General features: G+C 34.5%; 3 protein-coding genes and 1 long non-coding RNA gene across 4 annotated transcripts in view; all 4 read left to right on the forward strand.

Annotated features, from left to right (window-relative positions):
- Positions 1-10,926, forward strand: part of LOC124446009 (putative ATP-dependent RNA helicase Pl10) — a 28,710-nt gene extending 17,784 nt beyond the window's left edge. The window contains exons 14-17 of the mRNA XM_046996798.1: positions 2,406-2,587; positions 7,485-7,602; positions 8,420-8,576; positions 9,074-10,926. Of these exons, the coding sequence (XP_046852754.1) occupies positions 2,406-2,587; positions 7,485-7,602; positions 8,420-8,576; positions 9,074-9,299 (683 nt within the window). The 3' untranslated portion in view covers positions 9,300-10,926. The remainder of the gene's footprint in view (positions 1-2,405; positions 2,588-7,484; positions 7,603-8,419; positions 8,577-9,073) is intronic.
- On the forward strand, positions 3,990-5,909 carry LOC124446010. The gene is made up of 2 exons (XM_046996799.1): positions 3,990-4,656; positions 4,759-5,909. Exon 2 carries the CDS (start codon positions 5,018-5,020, stop codon positions 5,621-5,623), a length of 606 nt encoding a protein of 201 aa, XP_046852755.1. The 5' UTR covers positions 3,990-4,656; positions 4,759-5,017; the 3' UTR covers positions 5,624-5,909.
- Positions 10,927-14,731: 3,805 nt separating the features above from the next.
- Positions 14,732-15,599, forward strand: LOC124446443. Its single transcript, XR_006948430.1, has 2 exons — positions 14,732-14,801; positions 15,390-15,599. It is a non-coding gene; the product is annotated as an uncharacterized LOC124446443 (long non-coding RNA).
- A 2,822-nt stretch (positions 15,600-18,421) lies between these two features.
- Positions 18,422-19,499, forward strand: LOC124446317 (histamine N-methyltransferase-like). Its single transcript, XM_046997163.1, has one exon. It carries the CDS (start codon positions 18,485-18,487, stop codon positions 19,352-19,354), a length of 870 nt encoding a protein of 289 aa, XP_046853119.1. The 5' UTR covers positions 18,422-18,484; the 3' UTR covers positions 19,355-19,499.
- The last annotated feature ends 2,201 nt before the right edge of the window (positions 19,500-21,700 follow it).

Raw genomic sequence — 21,700 nt, forward strand, 5'->3', positions numbered from 1 at the left:
AACAAACCTCAGTATACACTCTAAGTTGATGGAAGCTAAATATATACAAAAATATAATTACAAATAACAAAATAATTACTTTGTGTATAACTAAGTTGAACTTTTTATAGTTCAAGTCAAAGTTTTGTTAATGAGCTCATTTGTGATCGAAATGGTGAACTTCTTTCCCCAGCTTGCATACTGTTGCCTTCGTAACCACGAGGGGAGGTTTGGGGTGTAGTTTGATCTCTCCTAGTCGATTGAGGTGTTCCATATAAATAAACTTGTTGGGCTGAGGGACTTCCTGCATGAAATGTTAGCTGCGCAGGAAAGCCTTGAATTTGCACTCTATTATTTTTGTTTGAAAAAATCTTTAGAAGCACTATAGCTTCACCTCTCAACATCTTTCCGCATAAATTTCAAAATATTTTTCGCATCCGATTTAGTCAATGTCTCCACAAGTTTCAATACTTTACCGACTGACTCTGCATTATTGTTCTTTCTTTTTTTCTTTTCCTTACAGGAATAAACATGTTCTTGAAGTGTTTCTCTTGTTTATTTTGTTTATTGTGAGTTTCATCAACATCTTCACCTTCTTTACCATCAACATCATACTCATGAAAAGGTGTACTTGGCGAACTTTCGCTTGGGGGCTGCTGATGGTTCTATGGATTGTTCCGGCTGGCATGAATCTCTGCCTTTCATCAATGGAAATAAGGCATCAAACCACTTTCCGAATCCTTTTTCTTCCACAAAGCGCTTGTTGACAGTGGCTGTTTTTCTAGTTAAGCAACTTTGTCACACATATGAATGCTCCGTTTGAAGTTGGTTCGCATTTGCTGTGCTGTGCATGGTAATTATTTGCAGCTTCCTTTGTTTTCTTCCAATTCGTGTCTATATATTTCGTTATCTGTTGCTCTTTTGTTGTTTGTGAATATAAGCTTTCGCTTATAGCTTTCGTTATGGACAATGATGTCTCCTATGTAATATATGTGCTCTGAACTCATCATAGATCTTTTGCCGCCAGTTTGCATCTGATGTTTTGTCTTTACGATATGTCATATCACATGATTCTCTTCTTCAGCTTCGTCATCTTCATAAATATCGTGCGTTGTAATAACCGTTACAATACGAAACGCTAACATTTTCTTTCCTGTCTACAGCATTTTCCTTTTCTTCAGCAACTATGCAAGTTGGACGATTGCCAACGCTTCAACTACAAGTGAAATTCTTCATCTAATTAAGCGGAATCAGTGAAATTCTTCTAATTAGGCGGAAAATTTCTTTTTAAAAGAAATGAAGCGACCCGGAGAAAGCAAGCTCAAGCCATGAAAAAGTTGCAAGCTATCAACTAAAAAATGTTAAGTCCTTTTACCGATTCCTGTCTCAACGTCCATACTCACCAGTGTCACCTGTATGTATGTTACGGTTAGATATGAGTAGGGCTAGCGGTTCTGACAGTGTTTTCATCTCTAACATCGAAAAGAACAGGGAAGTTAGATAAGTACATTCAAGATGCAAAATAATTGCAGTTCAATGGACAATCTCTGGCGTGACCGGTTGTTAGGCCCGGAAACTGAAATATAATAATTGAGGTTACGGGGTAAAATGGCGAATTTTTAAATCTGTTTTTATCTGATATTTTGCTGAAAAGATTAGAGTTCTTCGCCAAATGCGGCCCTACAAAAATAAATTTATCGTGCTTGATTTTTAAATACTTCGCACCAATCATTATTTGCATATATTGCGTAAGCGGCGAACTGTTTTCATCTTACATGCCATCTATTCCAGTATTATTTTTTATTGTTATATATGCTACATATAGGAAGTTTTTTGTTTATAATTTTTTCGTTAAAAGTGTTCAATACATATAATTAGAGCTAATAGATATAGATATATTTGTTAAAGAAAAAAGTAAAAACAACTACAATTTTATCCCGACAAGCCTTTTTCGTGGTTGCTCACTCATTATATCCCTTGATGAGTGAGCAATCACGAAACAGGCTTGTCGGGATAAAATTGTAGTTGTTTTTACTTTTCTTTAATATATATATATATATATATATAGATAAGTTTCTCCGGATTTTAAATGATTTTATTGAGCTTTCGACTCGTTGCTTCGAGCCTTCATCAGAATGAAAAATATTTATTTACACGTGCTTTTAGCAGTTAGATACACGTGCTTTTAGCAGTTAAATATGCTTTTAGCACGTGTAAATAAATATTTTTCATTCTGATGAAGGCTCGAAGCAACGAGTCGAAAGCTTAATAAAAATCATTTAAAAATCCGGAGAAACGTTTATCTTTTATATATTCAATGCCTGGATTACAAATTTTCAAACTTATATATATATATATATATATATATATGTAGCTACGAGAAAATGAGGTTTTATTGTCTTCGACAAAGATGTGTTTATTTTTAGGTCCTGACTCATTGACGTTGGTGTTCGTGGAGACGAAGAAAGGAGCGGATGCATTGGAAGATTACTTATATCGTGAGAAATATCCTGCAACGTCCATTCACGGCGATCGCTCCCAGCGTGAGCGGGAAGATTCACTGCAATCATTTCGGAGTGGTAGAACTCCAATTCTTGTGGCCACTGCGGTGAGTTTGTTATGTCAAGTCTGATAATGTAAAGCAAGTGTTTGTCGATAGCTCCTTTCTTTTTAGAAAGAATTTTTTTTCCGAGAACCACTTTTGAAATAGCTTGCCCTAAAATAGGACACAAATAAAATGCAGTTAGCTATAACACATTTGGTTTAAATATAGCACAAACATAAGCCACGATATAGAAACTGCTTTGCATACACATAGACCAAATTTCCTGAAGTTTTAATATCTTGAACACCATATGCCTTATTTTAATCCTGTGCGTTCCGTCATTTTTGTGCTCAGGCTTGTTTGAGATTGCTTCACGGAAACAAATTCCTCGCTTATATTATGTATTTATCGTGGCAAATTTACTGTCCGGTGAACCATTTGAGGAAGTCTTTAACTACCTTTTTCCACTAAATGTGTTGGCAAATCTTGCCTGCAGAGTAATATATTGACGTTTTTCCAGCTGATGCATTTTTATATGCATTGTAGAGACGCCGAATGTGTCTACAATAACCTCGTAGACGTTTGTGACAACTTTTGAGCAGCTGCAACCCTCGACCTTCGGTCTTAGGCTTGCATTGATCATCTCTCAAGTTCTTCTAAAGGTTTGCTCGATTTTCATAACCCCTGTGCAAACACAGTAAACATCTTTTATTCTTAATCACACGAATAAATATTTAAAATACCCTTAACTAGTTTACGAAACTTGATATTATTTGCTTGATCATGGTTATAACAGAAGCCTTTAGCCTTAGCTGCAGTGGAAAGGTCATAGCTTATCCAATTACCAATTGCAATGGTTGTTATAGTTATCAGTCCAATGATGACTAATCTGATCTCTAATCAAAATTGCCTTCTTAAATTGACGATGACGTAAATGAACATAATTAAATTAATTTAAAAAGTTCGCGTTTATTGATTGCATCGTATAAATAGGATTCGGGTTAGTAGCTATAATCACACTTTAACAGTCTAAGAAGAAACTAGCGTTATTTGGTTGTTATAAAGTGCGTCTTTATAACGTCTTATCTACAAATAATATTTTGTGCAATTATTGATACAATTGAAAGCCGGTTTTGAAAAAATCAAATAAACGCGATGTTTGCCATAGTTTGTAAAAAAGATATGCGCAAGCTTTTGAACAAAAAGAAGGCGGGAAAAAGCGGCTAAGCTTGTTTTGAACATATTTACAATCTATGCAAACGAGAAAAAGTTCTAATAAACCGTCTGACCAAAGGGTTAATTGGCGAAAGTTTTTGAAATGTTTTACATTGATATGTTTTAATAATATTTCTGTTAGTTGAAGTGAATAAGCTTCGCTTCTGCAGATAACATTGACTCGGTCTGAATAATACTTGATATTATGCTCAACCTCATCCAATAATTGTTTATTAACTCCCTACGTAATGCTGCAATTGCAAAAAAATTCTGCTACAAGTTACTTAGGCTTAGTTCAGACGCTTTCTCATGTGCCGAACTTAATACAACGCATTAAGTACATGACAAGCACGACGTATGAATCAATTAAGTTCGGCGGTTTTAATTTTGATCGACTCAAGGATATAGCTCGGCTGGGCTTGCCATGCCTAATGCATTAAGTTCGACACGGCACGTTGTCAATTCAAACGGCGACCTTCTCATGTGCCGAACTTAAAAAAGCGACGTGAAACGAGTGCGTTATCACCCTATTCGTGCGTACATATCCTATTCAATCCATGATCTAAACCCGAGTAAAATGGCGCGAATTTGTAAACAATATGGCTTCTTCGTCGAGACAAAGCCAATCGATTGTTGACTGTAATTTTTGCCAAAAAGAAACGAAATACAAGTGTATAACTTGCAATCGTCCAGTTTGTAACCGTTGTAGTTTATTTCAAGACGATGAGGAAACTATTGGTTGGGAGGCTGGAGTATCTGTTGGATATTGCCCAAATTGTGTAAGGAATTCTACCACCGATAAGCATCCAGTCGAATCACCGGAGATGGAAAATCATTCCACTCCGTATAATTCAAATACTTTTTACGCTGAAAGCCGAGAAACTTCAACACCCTCTCCGTTGATTTGGAAGAAAAAGGTTAGACCTAAATAATTATTGTTAAAGCCCCAAGAATTATAATTTTCTTTTATTCAATATACCGTATTCGTACTAATATTTTGACCAACATTTTATTTGTAGTGGCTCAACTGATGATGAATCTGAAGTTAATGATAATGACAAAGGTTCAAAAAAGAAAGCTGGCAGGAAAGCCTTGTAGACCGAGAACGTTCTAAATGATTATATCGATATTGTTGCTTACAGTGATTACTACAAGAAAAAATTAATTTTCACGAATACAAAAAACCAAAAGAATGGTAATATATACGAAAATATTTTGACAGAGCTTAAAGCAAGGTGCCATGAAAGAAAAGAAAGCATAGACTTTACTGTGTCTCAAATGCGTAATAAATTTAAGAAATGCATTGGAGAATGCAAACATGCTGCAATTACCATCAAAACTGCTAGTGGCATAAAACGTTTCCAAGAAGACAAAGGCTATGGTGTATGGTTCAAGCAGTTGTTTCAGCTTGTTCAATCCAGAGACTCTTGCAGACCTGAGATGGCAATAGAACCTTCATTTTCAAGTGATATCAGTAGTTCTAGCTCCAGTGGTAATCCTTTTCTGATTGACCTGGAAGAAGAGGAAGAAATTCGACACTTGGAAGAAGGTGAAGATAGTGTGAAAAAATCATTTGTTCCCATGAAAAGAAGAAAATTGTCAACAAAAGACAATGTTGGTGAAGCTATAGCTCTTTTAAAGACTATGGTGGACAATGATCCATCCAAGGAGCTGCTACGTTTCATGCAAGATGAAGCTGAAATAGCAAGAAAGCATGAAATTGAAATGACCAAGCTTTTTCTTAATTGTCTAACTTCATCAAATGGTGCACATCATTCATGGTCACCACATCAATATAACTCACCATTTCCACCACAACCCAATATTCAACCAATGCCAAACTTTCAACCGATTCCAAATTTTCAACAGTCATTCAGACTATGATCTCAAACAATACCAATCTTTATAGAAATTATGTATGTGAATAAAAATAACATATTATGGCATTTATTATGCCCTGAAGCACTTGCAATGTTTAATTAGTTCTTATTATTCAGTTGTGTTATTAATAAAGACATAACAAATAATAAAGATATTTTTTACTAATTGCTACACAAACTTTATGTTGTTATATTATCAAAATGTTCAAATCAAATGTTATTTGTGCACAATAAAGCATTATATAATCACATTAGTTAAGATTGAGAATTAGAAAGTGCCAAAAAATTAATTTTTTATGAATGTGTTGTTCAATATATGAAAATGAACTTTTTTTCAAAAGTCAAAGAAATTGAACCACTTCTCCAGTCTCCTCCAACCTAAGTTTTTCCACCAAAGCATTTCTTATATCATCTGCTTCTTTGGAAGTATCCCTGACTTTAGGACATGCTCTCATTTGTAGCAATTCTCTTACTGAATCTCTATCTCGCGTTTCACTTTTGCCAGGGTCTTGTGAAAGATCCAATTGTTTTGAGATAGTATCTTTCTTCATTAAGCAAATGTTATGGAGGACCAGGCAAGCCAGGAAAGTCATTCTGACACTTTTTCTATTACTTTCACATTTTCTGTACAGCACATGCCACCTACCTTTAAGCTGTCCAAAAGCACTCTCTGTCACCATTTATGCACGGCTTAGTCTGTAATTAAAATACCTTTTCCTTTCAGAAAGGACAGCATCTGTATAAGGCTTCATAAGCCATTTGGTAAATGGAAAAGCAGAGTCAGTAACTATAAGTGGCTGGACTGTTTGCTGACCAATTACTTTCCCAATTGCTGGCAAATAGTTTCCTTCCTGAATACTAGCCCAAAGCTGTGTGGATTGAAAAATAATAGCGTCGTGTGAGTTACCTGGGTAGCCACAGCTTCCCCAAATAAATCTATAGTGGGAGTCAACCAATTCCATAAGAACAATAGAGTAAAAGTTTTTAAAGTTGTGATACTCTTTGTTTGCTTCCTGACCACCTGGTGGGCGCTTTGTAGAAACGTTGCAACCATCAAGGGCTGCCCAACAACAAGGGAACTGCCAAAAGTGTTCCGTATCAATCATTGAATCTTTGAAATCTTGCTCAGACTGTTTGACATATTCGTCCCAGAGATGTTCAACGATGGCTTTGCAAACTTCATCAGTAATAGAACATACGGTGGAAACACGAAGCCCAGTCAATTCTGCAATTGTATAATATGTTCCTCTTCCAAGGCGATACAAGCAAACAGCTAGTCGAACCTCTGGAGGAATGGGCTCTTCAACTTTGTTTTTCTTTTCGAGTACGTGTCTTAGGCGAGCAAGAATAAACAGAAACGTTTCCCGAGATATTCTAAATGTTTTCTTGAATCTCATTGCAGAATATTTAACCCAAAGTAGATTCCACCATCCTTTATTTCTAGCAAGTCTCCGACATGATCGAGGCGTTATTGATGTTGAACACGGGTTTTGCGAGAATAAACACAGAATCAGGGTGATCGCAGCTCTGATTGCTATGATTCTTCTATTAATCAATAACTGAATAAGAGAATCAAGCATTCTCTTTCGATTTTTGGCACGCTCTAGCATATGTCGCATAAAAATGATCTGTCTTTGTGCTATTTTTTTTCGCCATATTGAAAATCCCGCTATTTATTTGAGCATGTGCGTTGTATAAACGCTGACGTAAAGGAACGAAAGGTCATATGAAGGAATTAAGTTCGATTGAATTAAAATCGACGTTTGAATCAAATTCCTATTTTGCCGTGCTCTGCCGAACTTAATAGTAATTTGGCACTACACATGAGAAGTTCGCCGTTTGAACTAAGCCTTAAACTGTTTTAGGTTGCAGCTCGTGGTCTGGACATACCACATGTGAAACATGTGATCAACTTTGATATGCCCAGTGATATTGAGGAATATGTCCATAGGATCGGTCGCACAGGTCGTGTCGGCAACACAGGTAACTTCTTCGGTTCTATAAAAGTTTTATTCGAAAGTTGCAATTCAATTTTGATTGTCTAACTAAGAACAATGCGGTTATATATTATTGGGTGAAAGTTTTTTCGTGTATACTTTTAGGCCTGTGCTTATTATCACATTAAACACAATGAAACACGCAAATTAATAAAAATTGCCGTTTTTTATGGTATGCCGAAATTAATCGCTCGTATTCAAACCTTTTTCTTCCTGTCATCTTTCGTTTCATGATACGAATATTTTTATTTAATTAATGTGTTAAATGTATGTTCGGTGACAAAGACGTTTTAACAAGCTTATGATCAAACATTACAGCAGGTGGGATTATAACGTGGTAGAGTTAAAGCAGACAGTTAGGTGAAACATTTATTTAGGATGTTTAAATCTGATATTTTGAGGGGTAGCACCCCCAAAAAAATCTGTCCTTGGTTAACGAGCTTTTGTGCGTTTTTCATTGTTCACCTTATTCACTCGTTTTGCGCCGCTTTGAATTATTTTCAAATTCATGATTAATCGACACACGGTCACACACCATCAAATTTGTTGAAAACGCTAATACAAAACAACCACAAATCTTAAATCGCCTCAGAAATTTATTTTCTTGTAAAAACATTGTAAAAACGTGTTTATTTTCGGTTAAATTTTCTTGTTACAACCCATAATTGACAGATCTTTCTGAACAGCACCGCCCCCGAATGAGCGCCTCATCTAAAGATCTAAAAATTTGAAGAACGCCGCGGCGCTCAAACAAGTAAATACAGAAATAGATTTTACTATTCGTTGATATCTTTGTTGTGCAGGCTTGGCAACTTCATTCTTCAATGACCGAAACAAAAATATCAGTAAAGTATTGGTGAATATTTTGGGTGAAGCAAAACAGGAGGTGCCACCTTGGTTGGAGTCTATTGCTAGCGAATATCAAAGCAGTGGTGGATCGCGTAGTAAAGGATATCGTCGGTAAGTAATTGTTATCTGTCAACACAATGCATGATAGCATTCAGTTGCTTCGGCTATGTTCTTTAATTTAAAAGGCACTTAAAGGATTCAAACTTTACTTTTGAAACACGTTTTTGTTGCATATTTTCAAACAATTCATATGAACAAATTCACTAATTCACTAGTTACTACAACTGAATTTGGTGGAGTTTTTTTCTATATTTTTTATTATGTATGTTTGTAATTTATAAATGAAAATATTCACATTGTCAGTGGCAGTTTTTAGTACGTAGAAAGTTGTAACACGATGACGCCATGTTGGGATTTTAAATATAGAAGTGCTACTTGTTTGTGATGTCTTCTGAAAATACGCATTCGAAAAATCAAACCGCCTCTATAATCTATTTTACTTTCAGTGAAAGCAAAAGTATTAATAAATAAAGGTGCTAGTCGACATGCTAAATTTAAGAAACTGTTTTGACAACATGATAGATGTATTGTGTACAATTTTGTTATAGAACTGGCAATAGTGCATTTGGCTCTCGTGATTATCGTCAACAAGCCAATCGCGGTGGTTACATGCAGAGTAATGCAGGCGGTTATGGCCAAGGCTATGGGGGATTTGCTCCTGGCAACTATGCTGGTTCTTATGAAGGAGGAAGTAACTATGGTTATGGTAACTATGGTGGCTATTCACAACGTGGTAACTCCAATAGTGGTCGCTCCAACGATTGGTGGAATTAAACCATTGTGTTGTATTTTACGTTTTTCCATTACTCTATTCTTTCATTTTCTGTGTTTGGTACGTTTTTGTGCAGTTGAGTTGGGATCTTGGTGACGCACCTTTTCAGGACTTCTTGGATGTTTTCTCTGCCATATATATTCTTCCGTGTGTGTACTTTCTCGTATACTTGCGATCATCGCATTGAAAATGTACGTATTACTGAAGGACATAACCTTTTACGATGGATGGCCTTGGCGTTCGCGTTTCCCGTAAACATTGGTTTATATTTGGAAGTGGAGGTCTCTGCATTCTTAAGATAATCTGTTCGGCCAAGGCTTGAATGATTTAGTGGTGTAACCCACAGAATTGATGTTTGTATAATGATCAGATACTACAAATCTCTTATAAGGTGTTTAAAGTTATTCAAATTTTGGCTAGAAAGTATTTGTACCTGTAACTATTTTGTACTTGTTTTAATTTAAGCCATGCACGTTAGGTTGTCTTTGCTACTTTGATTTGTACTTGCCTATGTATGCTAAGAAATTAACGTAAGTTTATTTAAGTAAATTAGTGCTTAAATTGTGTTCAAGTAAGTCGCATTTGTTACGTACGGCTTTTAGCAGCATTGGTTAACAATACCTGACCCTGCGTCCTTTCATCATAATACTGCACATGCTGCAAAGTCCGCTTTACACGTATTTCCTTATGGGAAGAACACGTTGCATGGTTGAAATTTATTACTGTTACAGGAAACTTAATATTTTAGCAGGTTTTGGTTTGGACAATTTAGTCGTTCTAAATTTCGGTGACATAGCGGTCTTAAAACTGTATTGAAGTCATCCTCACCATTAACAAAATTCCTTTTTAATAACTGGCTGATTAAAGTAGATTAAAATTACTTGGAAACGATACGAATACTTTTGTTAAATTATAATAAACCTATTTCTATGATGACATGCGTTGCTTGTTTTTTGGAAACAATGAATTATAAGACCGTAATGTCGAAAATTAAATAAAAACATTTAACTTTCTTCTGAACGTTATGTACTTTTACAAAGGAAACTTTCTTGTTGATATCCAGTGTATAAAGGCGTGTTGACAAATTTTCACGTATAGATTCTATTGTATAGTATATATATCTCAATATTGATAGATAGAGATCGAACTTGAATTGTGATCGACGTCTATTTATATGAAGGATGCATGCTGATGATATTTCAGAGTAAAAAAGGTATTTCGCTATAGTGTTACAAACGTTCGTAACCTTACCAATAGGCATGATAGAATCGTTAGAAAATCTACTCCCCCAACTAATTTATTGAAAATAAGTACTTGAAAATTGCGATTTTGCATTAAAACCTGCGTCAAAAACTGCATGTTCTATTTTCTTGTGTGGAATTTGTGTTGATTGAATATACCTTCCTTTCAATGCTCGTCAATGCTCGTCAAATGTCTTCAACCATGCCGAAAGAGATGCATAAGCATGTTGCATTTTCGTATAATTATATCTTTTTCCTAAGGAAGTGTTAATGCAAAATCAGCTCTTATCGTAATTGTACTGTTACGTTACATTATTGTAATTATTATTATATTATTTGTTATAATAGCAAGAAGTCCTTTAATTAATTCAGTCATCAAGCACGTAAACTTGTTGAATTGTTTTTTTATTCTTAAATTTCACTTCTGTTCCATGATAAAACTTTTCGTTCTACGTTTCAAAATTATACTGTCCAGACTTTGATATCAAATACGTTTTCCTCGCCATCTCTTGGTTACAAATAGCTGTGATGTATATTCAAACTCGGTTAAACCATGATTAAACCAATGGTTTTTTAAGATTAATGGTTTTTGAATGGTTAAACCAATGATTTTTTAAGATCTGGAGCGAACAAGCGGTCAGGTATACTTGCTTTTAAAAACATACCGGTTTATTACTGTTCAAATATATAGTTCAAAATATTTCCATCATTTACTCTCTTGATTTCTATTAAGAAATAAAAGATGTTTACTGTGTTTGCGCAGGCTTATGGAAACCGAGGAGACTTGGGAGAACTCGAGAGCAGATCAGTGCAAGCCGTTGGTTGCACCTGCTCGAGAGTTCCCACAAACGTCTCCGAGGTTTGCATAAGCAAGTGTAAACACGAAAAACATCTTTATTTCTTTTATAAAATAAAAATAATGCGAAAAAGACAAACATTTTAATTTTTCCTCTGAAATGTATTCATGATCGATTTGCAAATTATCTTTGACTGGTTGATTGTTTTTATGGATTTGATTGGTTGAGCTCAGATGTGTTTTGCACAGGCTAATGCAAACACGGCTCTAGACCAATCAGCGCATTCGTTTTCTTGTTTTTATTTTATAAATACTGTTTTTACACGAAAGATAATCAGTGAAAACTACGATACAAAAACATTTTCGAAAAGGAGGAAATGCTTGAGTGTTTTATAGAATTAAATTTTTTAGACACATCACTGTAACAATTTGATGGTTAACCACCAAAAAATATGATATAAAGATTGGTCTGAGATAAACTAATTTACTTAGGTCGAAACAACCAATACGGCAATACCAATTGAGTAGAAATTAATTGCTACACAATACTTTTTGCAAACATTTATTTCCTGCAAATTCATTTTGTTTATTATAACCAAATTGTTCATCATGAGTAAATTCAATTAATTATGTCAACTCAACCGTTCGTAGTCTTGACGATTTTGCAATTCAATAGCTTTTTGGTAATCTGTCATTACGATAATTTTGACTGTTTTAAGTGTTTTTAACATTTTTAGACTTAAAAAATCACACTTACCAATCGTCAAAACTTAGATTTTCTCGCACAAAAAACAAATCATTGTGTATATCATTGCGTTCTACACAACTGATATTGTTTATTAACACTATATTTGTTTTAAACACATTTCTTTTAAAATGCCAACTTTGTTCGATTGTTAGATGTGATAGTGTTCACGAAATGAAACATTGTCGCTTCTCGCAGATAAGATATTTTCTTCTTTTGTTGAGGTTCATTTTAACGATAAGCCCATACCTCAAGTTTTTGATGAGGTCATACACAACTTTCTCGGCAACATTAGACCAACAAAGTCACGGTCTTGAATAGTAACTACATACTGTACTGTGGTCACGCTCTTATAATTTATATAGATGTTTACTTCACACCGCTGGTGGACGATAATTCATCGTCAAGAAAACACTTTCTTTTTCTTTGTGTTGAGATTTGCCTACCTTTTCAAAATATGGCAAATACCTTGAAGACTATACATACGTCATAGAATAGAGAATAATAGAAGCATAGAATAGAGAATAATAGAAGGGCAACTCGCGTCGGTAACCTTTGATGTAAGCGTGGCGCGCAGTTTGTTTCGCGCATACCGGAAATGTGACGGCCGCCATTACTCTGGCCAGTAAAGTGTACAACATTTACTATGAAAATATATGGAGTGGAAGCCGTAAAGTGGGTTAAAATGTAGATTTTTTGAGCTGTTGGCTGTTTTCGGCATCTTTTTGAAAGAAATTGAAATAAAAAGGCAAGTATTTTGTATATATCATGTAACAAATGCATTTATTTAATATATTTATAGCGAAATTCAGTCGGAAAGCTTGAACAGGTTCTGAGGTTCACAAGTCCTGAGGACTTAAATGAACTTGGATGTATTACATGTTAAATATATTATTGTGATATAAAAGCTTTTTTTTTAGTTTTATAAAGGACAAAAATTATATGCACAAAGCCCTCAAAGGTGTGTGACTTTAATGTACTTTCTGTCTTTCTTTTAGTTGTTGCGAATATGCGGTTCGCAAATTTTATGGCGTAATAAATACGCATTCTTACAAAAAGTTTCTGCAAGAACTCAAATGGGAATTCCTTACAGCAATCAAATTCCTTTGGTATGGACTTGACGGTGTCTAATATACTTCGACCAACACCTTCGCTCTTTGTGTAGACAGAAAACGTCTTAATAAATGTGTCTTCAAGTTTGATGATGTATTCCAGATAAGGAGAAGATGGTGATTGTAGTCCTCCTAAATCAGATTTCTTTTCATCGAATGCTTTAAAGTGGCAGAAGAACTTTCTGCTATCATCCAGTTCTGTAGATGAAAGAGCATTGGTGCATTTCAGACAAGAGTGGAGTTTGAAACTCTTCATTAGAAGAAAACCAGACACATATGCAATGGCATTTTCCCTCATTATGTTAGTAGCAACATTTGGCTCCTTGTAATTCGAAAACAGTTAAAAATAGCTTTGGAAAAAGTACAACTTTATAATCTCGAATCAAAAAGTTGCAGTAGAGACGCACACGTGAGAAAGATCCACAGCAAACCAAATATACAATGCTTTGGGCGATTTGAGAATTGAATAACATTGGAAACTTATTTTGATAAAGACATTTCTGAGTGAAAAATATGTACAAAATAACAGCAATATAATAAATATTATATTTTCTTAATGGTTACAAGGCTAAAAACATGTCTTTGTCATTAAAGATTTACATGGTGCACAAAAATCTTTAACACAAAACAATTTAAATTTAGAATGTGTGCATTTCATGCAATAGAAAAAGAAATACACATATTTACACATATTTACACATATTTATTCAGTACACATATTTACATTCAAAAAATTTAATGACAACTTTATTCAGAGATGGATATAAGAGAGGGGTGTGCAGCCCTCCTAGCTTAAGCTAGATGGGGGTGCAGAAGAAATGCTAATTTCTCTATAAATAATTGGTATACTAAACAATTAAGCTGAAGAAATTGTGATCAATGTTTAATAGAGCACCCTTACAAAAACCACCCAATCATAATAAAAACTTAATAGAATTTAACAAACAAAGTTTAACATGCTACTGCAACAAGTAGCCACTAAAATCTAATCCAACATACTAAAACTACATAACACAAGACACTTGCAACATAATCCTCACTGGAGAACTGAATGCCAAAATAACAACTAGAAAAAAATATCAGAAAATAAATCATAACTATTTGCAATAAATTTAATAGAGCACAAATCGCAACAAGGCAAAATTTATAAATAAGGTAAACAGAGTGTATACCTCACTAAAACTACATTTGGTATTAAAAATGCCCAACTATTAACATATTAACATTTCACTCATGCTTAAAATGATAAACAAACCCTCCATGGTTTGAAACTGAATGTTGCTAATTTCCAATATTATTTTATAGTACGCCAGCGTCAAGTTACTGGCCAGAGTAATGGCGGACCTAACGCATGCGCACAGAAAATACGCCACGCGTTTCACCTGCGAGTTGCCCTTCTATTATTCTCTATTCTATGATAGAAGGGCAACTCGCAGGTGAAACGCGTGGCATATTTCTGTGCGCATGCAGGTCCGCCATTACCTGGCCAGTAACTTGACGCTGGCTATAAAATTATATTGGAAAAGTGCGATTTTGGGATAATAATCGTCTAAAACGCAAACTGTTTTGTAAGATCATGGAATTTTGTGACAAAACGTGAAAGAAATAAGGTGAGAGACCATTATTTAATTGCTCGCAAGTCCGTAAAGGTTTTTTATTGGTAAAAATTACATGTTTCAATGTAGGGTGTTTATGTTACTGCCTATAGAGTTGTCAGTATGTTAGGTGAATAGAAGTCCAGAAGTAAAATCTCTTGCGTTTTCGTCCTTTCTGAATTATAAATTTCAAACTTTTGAGGTGTTATTATAAATGTATTATTTAAAACACAAACTTGTCAGAGTTTTACTTGTACCAACGCTGTAATATTTCAGGTTGCAACTTGCCAATTTGCTGAACTATAAATCAAGTTAATCAACCAGCTAACCAAGTAATCCAATAATGATTAATGATGCTTGTGTGTGAATTATAACTGATGATAATTAGCAACATTCAGTTTCAAACCATGGAGGGTTTGTTTATCATTTTAAGCATGAGTGAAATGTTAATATGTTAATAGTTGGGCATTTTTAATACCAAATGTAGTTTTAGTGAGGTATACACTCTGTTTACCTTATTTATAAATTTCGCCTTGTTGCGATTTGTGCTCTATTAAATTTATTGCAAATAGTTATGATTTATTTTCTGATATTTTTTTCTAGTTGTTATTTTGGCATTCAGTTCTCCAGTGAGGATTATGTTGCAAGTGTCTTGTGTTATGTAGTTTTAGTATGTTGGATTAGATTTTAGTGGCTACTTGTTGCAGTAGCATGTTAAACTTTGTTTGTTAAATTCTATTAAGTTTTTATTATGATTGGGTGGTTTTTGTAAGGGTGCTCTATTAAACATTGATCACAATTTCTTCAGCTTAATTGTTTAGTATACCAATTATTTATAGAGAAATTAGCATTTCTTCTGCACCCCCATCTAGCTTAAGCTAGGAGGGCTGCACACCCCTCTCTTATATCCATCTCTGAATAAAGTTGTCATTAAATTTTTTGAATGTAAATATGTGTACTGAATAAATATGTGTAAATATGTGTAAATATGTGTATTTCTTTTTCTATTGCATGAAATGCACACATTCTAAATTTAAATTGTTTTGTGTTAAAGATTTTTGTGCACCATGTAAATCTTTAATGACAAAGACATGTTTTTAGCCTTGTAACCATTAAGAAAATATAATATTTATTATATTGCTGTTATTTTGTACATATTTTTCACTCAGAAATGTCTTTATCAAAATAAGTTTCCAATGTTATTCAATTCTCAAATCGCCCAAAGCATTGTATATTTGGTTTGCTGTGGATCTTTCTCACGTGTGCGTCTCTACTGCAACTTTTGATTCGAGATTATAAAGTTGTACTTTTCCAAAGCTATTTTAACTGTTTTCGAATTACAAGGAGCCAAATGTTGCTACTAACATAATGAGGGAAAATGCCATTGCATATGTGTCTGGTTTTCTTCTAATGAAGAGTTTCAAACTCCACTCTTGTCTGAAATGCACCAATGCTCTTTCATCTACAGAACTGGATGATAGCAGAAAGTTCTTCTGCCACTTTAAAGCATTCGATGAAAAGAAATCTGATTTAGGAGGACTACAATCACCATCTTCTCCTTATCTGGAATACATCATCAAACTTGAAGACACATTTATTAAGACGTTTTCTGTCTACACAAAGAGCGAAGGTGTTGGTCGAAGTATATTAGACACCGTCAAGTCCATACCAAAGGAATTTGATTGCTGTACGGAATTCCCATTTGAGTTCTTGCAGAAACTTTTTGTAAGAATGCGTATTTATTACGCCATAAAATTTGCGAACCGCATATTCGCAACAACTAAAAAGAAAGACAGAAAGTACATTAAAGTCACACACCTTTGAGGGCTTTGTGCATATAATTTTTTGTCCTTTATAAAACTAAATTGAAAAAAAAAGCTTTTTATATCACAATAATATATTTAACATGTAATACATCCAAGTTCATTTAAGTCCTCAGGACTTGTGAACCTCAGAACCTGTTCAAGCTTTCCGACTGAATTTCGCTATAAATATATTAAATAAATGCATTTGTTAAATGATATATACAAAATACTTGCCTTTTTATTTCAATTTCTTTCAAAAAGATGCCAAAAACAGCCAACAGCTCAAAAAAATCTACATTTTAACCCACTTTACGGCTTCCACTCCATATATTTTCATAGTAAATGTTGTACACTTTACTGGCCAGAGTAATGGCGGCCGTCACATTTCCGGTATGCGCGAAACAAACTGCGCGCCACGCTTACATCAAAGGTTACCGACGCGAGTTGCCCTTCTATTATTCTCTATTCTATGCATACGTGTAACTCACGCGAGATAGCGCGCGTGACAAAAATTGCATATAAATCAAGAAATATATTTACTACATAAATCGATTGCATAAAAAGCCCAAACAGATATCTGGGCCGCCTATGGCAGTATATTATTAAACTGGATAGTTAATCATAATCGTAAACTTGGACTTTGTTGTGATTGTCATTGCTTTCGATCGGTTACCTGCTTTTCTTACGGCTCTGGTATACCGGCCACATCAATGGTTGGATGCATTTTTCGTCAATATTCTCATCGGTTTCACTTGCACACTCAAATTAAGGTCGAAACAAGAATCCTCAAAATATGCAAAAAAGCCTGCGAGGTAGAGAAAGCCCCAAAGCCTGTCAATGTTTACCCACTAAATTAAATTTATCTATTTCTCGCGTCCTTGCCACTCATTTTCTTCGTTAGGAAACAAATCAATAGATATTCCTTTATTTTTTGTGTGACTGGCGCAATTAACTTGATTAGGTTGGCCCAGCAACACAACGTTTCCATCGCGTTTTTTTGTATAGATTACTAGTAAAATATGCCATGTTGATTGGATGTGTTCAACCACAACTCGTTATCATACGATCAAAAAGTTCGCAAAAGTATGGCTGAAAATGGCAACTGTGAACGTTCATAAAATCATTTATGGAAATCAGATGCTGACATTCAAATTATAATTGCAGAAATGGAATCCCCAAATGCTATTCTTTAAATTTAGCTACTAAAAATGTGGGGCTAAAATTGGTAATATAAACACTTTAACATAACATTTTTTGCTAATGTATAATAGCGAATAAAAGAAATGATTCTTATAAAACAAATAATAATTGTTCTTGTTTTTCTTCAGTCAATTTTCTCGATCATTGAAAAAGCCTCAAACCATATCTGCGTTAGATAAGCTTTGAAATAGCTTAAAACTTATTTTGCCCATATTCGTGTTTTATCCTTTCGTGTAAAATACGGATCACTCATCACTGACGGATAAGCCTTGACGTGCACATCATCTAGCTCATCTGCTGGTTCACAAATGTCATTCGTCCGTCCGTATCTGCGTTTTACCCCAATAGCGTGAATCTATAGTTAGCGATACTTAAGAATTAATTACTTTGTTCATCTGACCTTTGTGTTACAGTGTTAAATAGATAAAGGCAGTTACAAGATAATATAGTGAGAATTTTTCTAAGTTCCATCCCAAACATGAAATATGGGTAATGTATTGTGGTAATAAACTTTTCGAATGAGCCCCATTTATGGTAAAGTTTTAAGCAAGGTCAATAGGGTCAAATAAGTTTTCTGTTAAATGTCATGACCGGCAAACAGCATGGTATTACAAGCACGCAGTTGTTTATTCGTATGTTATTTATAAAAACCAAGTCGGTAGGCATTAATTCTATTTGAGTTGCTCATCAACTATGTCAGCTAAAACTGGTGCTCTAAGTCTAGAAGGGGACTATCCCGCTTATGTTGAAGAATATTTCAACAAATCTACTGAGCAAGAAGTGCTTACGGAATGGGCGCTCGCTAACTCAAGCAGAATTGTTGTTTCAGACTTTTCAAGCGGGGAGTACACCATGTTGGATGTATGTTCACCAGACGGGAGCACGAGCTTAAAAATTCTCTCTATAGTATGGCGCAATTTACAGCCTGGAACTCAAACTACTTTCCGGGTTGTCAATAACCATTCTGCTGTTCTTGAAAAATACCAAAATATTGTGAATTCTAGTAAGAAACGTGAATACAAGAAAATAAAATTTGACTGGCGTTCCGAAACCTTAGCTAATTACTTTAAAGAAATGTCTGAAAAGTCTGGCGGTGGTAAAATGAATTTGGCCATGCTTATACATGGCATGTATTACTTGGACGAACCAGAGAAAGACCTGTTACATATCTACGAGAATGAACTTGAAAATAACGGTGTAATACTATGCGTCATTCAAGACGAAAATAATTTTGCACTTCGAATTCAGAACGGCTTACGACGTGAAGGCAAGCAGTTCACTGAATGCGTAAAAATGATTAGCAGTAAAGAGGTCATCGCCATTGCGAAGAAACACGAGTGGAAGCACGAAATTGACTCTGTCGAATACATTGTGGATGTGAGCGAATGTCAGCAACTAGATTCCAGAAATGGGGAAATGCTTCTTGACATGCTGTTTAACGCAAAAAATGTAAGAGAAAAAGCGTCAAGTGATTGCTTACAACGTATCTTAACATCACTGAAGGAAGACGCCGTTTCGAACGTTCTTAAGGAAAAGTTAGCTATAATTTTGATCTATAAATAGAGACGATACAATATACATAATAAAATTTTCCAATGAAGCAAACGGTTATACAAAAACCTGAGAAAGAGCCTGGATGTACACATGAGATTAATTATAAGTAGACAGTTGAATAAATTGCTCTTTAAATTGGTGTAGTTAAAAATAATTGCACGCAATTCCTCTACATTCACATGCACAATTCACTCCGTCAACAAGAGAAGTCGTTCCTTCAAATTAGAGAAATTCTGTCCCAGAAAGAAAAGTATAAAACGTCGTAAAAATAACTATAATAGTGTGAAATGCTCATGAAGGGATGTGTCTATCTAAAAATTTTAATTTATTAGGACTTCTTACATGGCACACGTCATGCTGCTCACGAAAATGACGTTGAGACGTCGATCCACAGCGAATAAACTTGGCATTTATTCGTCATAATTCTAAAACCATTAAAACTTTGCTTGGTTGCAAATCAATGAAATTTTCATGAAGAATCAATATTTGACATTTAGATAGAAAACCTGATTTACCCACGCTCTCCCTGAAGCTGTTTTTGATATGGACTTGTAAAGAAAAAAATATATTTACATTTGATGCAAGTGACAAGTGGCTATATTGATGCAATTTAGATACTAGAGTCAGTGGTTTGGTGACTTGAAAAGGCAAAAACTAGAAGCAATTTTGTTAGCAAGACATTGTTATTGTTTCTCTAATTTCATATGTGCCGGACGAGTGACAACATTATGAAGCCTGCATGTTGACTATAATACATTATATAATAACCAGAGGAATATGAGCAATTTCATTGGTCGAGAGCTATGATCTATAAGAGGACATGCGCACGGAATTGACGTCACAGAAAAGTTCATGTTTATAAAAACAAGCAAATGGCGGATATATTTGAAAATTTATCACAATACCTCCCTGAATGGAAAAATAAAGATATTCAGAAAGACGTAGTTGAGGCAGTTAACGTTTTGAGCAAAAAGAAAAGAAAAAACCCGGTTTTCAAACATTAATTAGTACTTCGTCTTCGATAACAAAATTTCAAGAAAATTGATCAGCCATTGCTTGTTCATTTTGTTAGCCAATCACATTTTATCACGTGATTAAGCTAGCCAATAGCATTTCTTCAATCCTATAGATCACGTAAGCGTGATGTTTGCAAAATCAAGACTTTTCAATGTTCCAAGTGTTGGGAGACAAAGAAAACAAACTGTTTGACGGTTTAATTTGGGAATTTTTTTGATTTTATTATATAAACAAAATAGATAGCATCTCTCGCCCCGGTGGCTCGTGGCTCTTTTTTTAGTTTTTATCACAATTGACGTCATACCCGTGTATCTATAACTGTATAGACAACAGTTAAATGCTATCTATTTGTTAAATATGTAGCGATGATTAACATTTAAAATATGAGGTGTCGATACATGGGTTACAGAAACATTCAAAACAGAAAAAAAAATTTTGTGAAAAGCGTGGCATTGCCTTATTCATATCATCTGTTAAAACATATCACCATAAATGATTTCCAGTAGAATGTAATCCATTGGTTTCCATTATAATCCAATTGGAAAATAAAGTTGTAGAAAATTACTCAAATTATCTTTGATGTGTTTCACAAATGAACGAAGTACAAATTATCTTTCATGTAGCTAGTTAATAGCATCGCAGATGCTTGAATAGGGTGTGTGTATGAAGTTGGACTATGCAGCCCAAATGATTTATCTTCAGTAAAATAAACAATAGTATAAATATTATAAGTTCATGGAAGTATGTATTTTATACCAAAAATAAACTTTGATTGTATTGCCATCTATTTTTGTCTGTTTCTTCGTCAATCGTTGAATGACAGACAAACACAAATATTAAATGTCCATATATTATACTATATAACATAGACAGACGTATATTTCGTCTTCACTATAAGCTGTAGGTTTATATACTAATTACTATTATACTTAATACAAGTAGGCTTGTATTAAATCAAATTCTGTCTGTGGATATTCACAGGAAAAAACTCGTCGCTTTATCAAAACTTGCATGGCTTGAACTCTATTTTCTAAAAAAAGTCTTAATGACTTGTTGCTTAGCTTAACATTACCGTAGGTACTTATTTCTATGACATGATGGAAAATGCAGAGTGTGGTGTGCGGAGTAGGAGTACGGAGTCTCTCCATTTTCAAAGATAGACCCTTCTAATACAGACTCTGCGTTTTCCACTTTATGTCCCCATAGAGAGGAAAATGCAAAGCCTACTAAAAATTTTCTACTCTTCAAATCACACAATATAGTAAAAGAAATGTCAGTGTTATAAGTTGAAAATAACTCAAATGTGTGTCAAAAACATGATATTTTGCATACTGAAAA

The sequence above is a fragment of the Xenia sp. Carnegie-2017 genome, unplaced genomic scaffold, assembly GCF_021976095.1.
Source record: "Xenia sp. Carnegie-2017 unplaced genomic scaffold, XeniaSp_v1 HiC_scaffold_22, whole genome shotgun sequence".
Classification (NCBI taxonomy): domain Eukaryota; kingdom Metazoa; phylum Cnidaria; class Anthozoa; order Malacalcyonacea; family Xeniidae; genus Xenia; species Xenia sp. Carnegie-2017.